General features: G+C 50.1%; 1 protein-coding gene across 1 annotated transcript; it reads right to left on the bottom strand.

The window, feature by feature from the left end:
• Positions 1-3,328: 3,328 nt before the first annotated feature.
• Positions 3,329-4,440, bottom strand: CTAM01_17031 (uncharacterized protein; the record flags this gene model as incomplete). Its single annotated transcript, XM_060533023.1, has 2 exons — positions 3,329-4,059; positions 4,107-4,440. 2 exons carry the CDS (start codon positions 4,438-4,440, stop codon positions 3,329-3,331), a joined length of 1,065 nt encoding a protein of 354 aa, XP_060372399.1.
• Between the last annotated feature and the right edge of the window lie 393 nt (positions 4,441-4,833).

Raw genomic sequence — 4,833 nt, 5'->3', positions numbered from 1 at the left:
TAACAAGAATTGATGACTTAGTAATAGAACGTGCCGAAATCGGTCAAGCTTGACGAAACTCACTGATCTTCGAAACCTGAAATCGACATGTTCAGAATCGAACTGTCTCCCTCACGCTACCAATTTCGGTCATGGATGTAGTTTCCTGTGGAGTAGCGGGCGGAGGAGAAGAGGGAGAAGGAGGAGGCGGCGGAGGTAGGGGCTCGCGAAAGTTTGGGTTGTTTGGCATTGCGAAAGATTGACAGGTATTGTGCGGGTAATGATAGAGAGTGCTAAAACTCGACATCCAGTGAGGCGTCGATATATTGTTCAAGTCTGGACACACCAGATCAATGAATTATGTCTTGTACGAGAGGAAGGAGCGCATTTTATATGTGATGTTCCGATACGAAGTCTAGCCTCTTGCTCATCAGATACATAGTATTAACATCAGTCCCCTTGACTGTTCCATACAGTCTCCAATGCAATGGTTTGTCTTGCGGCCGCATGCCCTCTGACATGCCTTCTGACTGGTCGAAAGATTGTCTAGAGCACAACTTTGGGAAAACGTAGCAACATTCAGGTGGGTTCACCTCACAAACGACATACCCACGTCTCCGTGCATGGTATGGCGGCATGTGTAGAGATAGGGCTAGGAAACAGAAGCGAGGCCTGCACATAGGAAGCTGGCAATGTGTGAGTACTAAGGCACAGCCTGTCTCGATGGTTTGACGATACTGCGTTGGGATGGCCTCGCATACGGCCACTTTGAATCCTTGCTGGACCCGGGACTTCAACGCTCTCAAATATCGATTCGACCCTGTCAAAATCACGCCAATCATCGGCGAGCTCGACAAACAGAACCTCGTTGGCATTATAGACCCTCCATATACCATCACAAGGCTATGAAACTGCCAAAAACACCTGTGGTTCTTCACCTATCAAACATCCATTGGGGATACTTATTCGAACTTGTACGCTTTCGGGTCCTGCGGACTTCGCAGGAACGTCAACAACACCACAAGCGTGAGGCTGGCCGCATATCAAGCTTGAGGTGCCTTCTTCTACTGTGGCCAAGCCATTAAGGGCTTGTCAAGTTCGATATCTGACCCAGCCTTCAGCGCGTGTAGGTAACAACGGAAATTGAGCCGAAGCTCATGCTGAGAACGATGGTCTGAATCCTGCACAAGCCATACCGAATGGTCACAATCAAGACTGCACGATGAATGAGGGAAATTTGATCACCATCGCATCCTTGTAATGCGGCCGTTTATGTAGCCTACGATGTGTTTTCCCGTGGCTCTCGACAAGTTGATCGACGCATGTTGGATACGCTGATGGCGTGGCCGGCGTGCTTGCCAAAGCTGATTGTGACCATCCCGAAGTTGCATCGCATATTCATCTCACTGTATAACGATGGAATATCAAGACGGACTCAGTGTCATTCAATCATATACAGCAAACAGGAACCGTTCCGGTCTCCGTGTTCTACAATAATCATAACCGTCATTTTTGTGTGAGGACCTCTCTAGAACGCAGCGACGAGTACAAATCTTTCCTACTCAGCTGGTACAGCAATGTCAACGACATCTAGGCGTGCTTCTATCATCCCTTCCCTCGCCCGTCTTTGGCATCTACAAGATATGAGCAAAGTCTCCCTTGTAGACAATTCAACCCCAGGCGAAATGTAATGGAGCTGCCTGGGCCATAAAGAGGAGCCTTGCCAAGTAGGAGGGTGGTCATTGTAGCCTGAGAAAATGGTCAGACGGTCGTGTTGTTCCGGTAGCTTATACGGCAGAGCTTCTGCAACAAATTCTTAACTCGAATAGGTGTCTCAAGCGCCCGTTGTACTCGTTTGAGCAAAGCCCCGCGCCGAAAACCCTGATCTGCGTGGGCAGCCACAGGAACAGATGGAAGCAAAACTCAGAGCGAAATCTCTCTCTAGAGCAATCAGAGAGATGGGACAATGCTCCATCACAGGGGAGGGAGCCAAATCTCAGGATTTAGCTTGACGCCAGACGAAGATCATCCTCGATTCCGGTTAGTGACTACTGGAAGTGACTAGGACACACGTTGAATGCGCAGCGTGTTTTGTCACCAAACAAGGGGCAATAAGAACAAAGCGGGGCTTACTTGCCATTGCAGCCACCTTCTTTCTCCAACAGAAACTTGATGCCAGCAGTTGGACTCTCGATTTTCTCATACACTGTACAAGGTTCAACCGTTGCAGGGACGTTGCATGCCTCTACAGTTGTGCGCAAACATCGCAGAAATCTGCCTGATTATGGCGCGAAATGCATTTGGCTTGGCCGTCTACTTTGCGCAGAAGAGACCTGGCGGCAGCCGACCCCACACCTGTGCGCAAAGGTTAGCGAGGTCCTAGTGAACAGGGGGTGAGTTGCATAAGTCTACAACTCTGCGCAAAAGAGACCTGTCAACAGCTGACCCCACACCTGTGCGCAAAGATCAACTCTGCGCAGTCCACAACTCTGCGCAGAAGAGACCTGGCGGCAATCAACCCCACACCTGTGCGCAAAGGTCAGCGAGGTCCTGCTAGTGGACCGGGGTTGACTTGTCTGCGTCCGCTCCATGATTGGAAGCACGGAGTGTGCTGTTGACTTATGGCCATGTGACTACAGGTGGCGATCAACTTGCCTGGGTAATTCATCTGAAGTCTAAGGGGCAGAGTGGAGCTACTTGGGAAATCGGCTGGATGCCCCAGCCACATACGTGGCAATTTGAGTTGTTAACATGGCGCAGCTTACGGAGACGTTTGAATGTTTGTCCGTTCTGCTACGCATATGTTCTTCGAGAGGGGTAAGTCACGAATAAGTGGGACAGATCATTCTCGTCACCCTCAGGCCAATTCTCATGTGGCAGCAAACGCGAAAGCGCCCAACGATCATTTGGTTGCTGCCCGTCAGTAGGGCAGCAACTGGTCCTTAGCTGTCAGTTCCTCACGTATTCTACACTTCACACGAACCGGAGTACTTCACAAGAACCGGAAATTCACGCTGAGTGTTGGATGAAACCAGTCTCCCACCACAAAATTCCCCGTCGCACCACATTCCAGCTGATGGCAGTAGGTTTACCAGATATCTTCAACTTTCGATACTAACTACTACCGAGGATGCAACAATCGACCCGAGCTCCGAGCTCAAGGAAGAGGACTGGGAACGAGCAAAGGAAGCCGGTCCGAAAGCATACAACAATCAAGAAACCCTTTTATGGAAATCGTGCACAGCTCTGTACAAAACGTCTGTCAAGGATGAGAAATGGGTAGCTATGCGGGAGACCGGACAAATTTCGCTACCACGAGAAGCCATAGCGTACGTTAGTGGAGGTAATATCAAGTTGCTGTAGCTGGTAATTCGGCGTTTGGAGTTGACCATAGATCAACATGAATTCTGGATAATGCAAGCGCATCCATTTGAATGGTCAAATGACAGCTGCTTGCGGCAGATTCTCCAACCATCATGGATAGGCAATCCGAGAACATTTTCCCCTCCATAAGCTCTTTTTCACGTTGTTGGCTATTTTGAATTCCTGAATATATTCTATCCCCCATCATCTGTTTTACGGCACGAGTATCGACCCTTTTCAGACGAGTGTGGCCAATGATTTCGATGATTGGGCCATGTTCCATGACGATCGTTCGCTTGTTATCCTCTTCCCTAATGTGGACGCGGAACAGCTTCTCGGCAATGCGCGCTGCTTCTCGTGCCATGATTTCGATCACCATGTGGCTGAGTTTCGGATCGGAAGGGAAGAATAGCCGTATGGACGCCTTACTACCTGTCTTCAATATCGCATCACATAGGTAATGTGAGAACATGAAGGGTAGGTTTCGAGCTTCGGGGCTCTCATAATCAGGTCTGGCCGGATTACCGCTTTGTGAAAGGTTTGTCACATCTTGGCCAGCCTCGAACGGCATCGGAACAGCAGATAAGGCGCTGAAGTTTTCGCTCTCAACTGTGCTGAGTTGTATAGGGGTCGTTCGCTGCGGCGAGCAGTGCCGGAGGCGCTTCGAGGTCGAGGCGTTAACGTCGGTTATGCAACCACGGGTTGCTCGTAGTCGCTCTGCCAACGTCAGTCTGAAGTTATAGAATCAATGTGGGACTACGCACTTTGGCGATCGCCGGCTCGATACGATGCCTCAAGTACGTGCCGCCGGAGTGCAATGATCGTGGGATGCTCGTGAATGTTCCTTATTTGCGCGACAACCAGCAACAGCTCTTCGTCCGGTAATTCGTCTAGCTTTTCAGCAATCGGGATGTGTTCCAGGGTGACGAGCTGGTACAGAAACCACTCCCTATCGCCAGCTTGAAGAAACGCCCGGGAAACGCGGTCGCGCTGATCCAAGGTTGCGTCGAAATACCTCGGTGCTCGCGTCGAGTGGTGTTTCTTCGTAAGGCAGGATTGAAACACATTTATGATATCGTCAAGCTCCTTGGTCAGCATCCGGAATGCGGAAAAACACAGGTCCAAAGGTCCTTCGGCTCCATTAGGTGTTTGTAGGATGAACAACAGATCGCTACAACCTGGGTACGTGAGGTTGAGTACGGGTTTGGGCCTGAGCTTTTAGGTTGGAATCGCTGACGTAAGAGGGTTGTGGTACTCACGTCCTCGTACATTAGGACCCTTGAAGTCCCTTTGGAAAGATGGACAGCGTTTAAAGCGACGTATGGTGTAATGGGGAACCTGGCGCTTGACAAACTCACGTCTATCGCAGTACCGACATTGCTGTGAATATTCTGGTGCGGTTACGGTATTGTGCGACCCGGTATTGGTGAGCCTTATATTTTTGATCCCACGGCTCGGAGGTCTTGGCGTACCCTCATCAATCATGCTCCA

This window comes from Colletotrichum tamarilloi, assembly GCF_030869305.1.
Source record: "Colletotrichum tamarilloi strain Tom-12 chromosome Unknown Scaffold_312.1, whole genome shotgun sequence".
Classification (NCBI taxonomy): Eukaryota; Fungi; Ascomycota; class Sordariomycetes; order Glomerellales; family Glomerellaceae; genus Colletotrichum; species Colletotrichum tamarilloi.
Note: the sequence above shows the minus strand (reverse complement) of the source record. Positions and strands in the feature narration are given on the sequence as shown.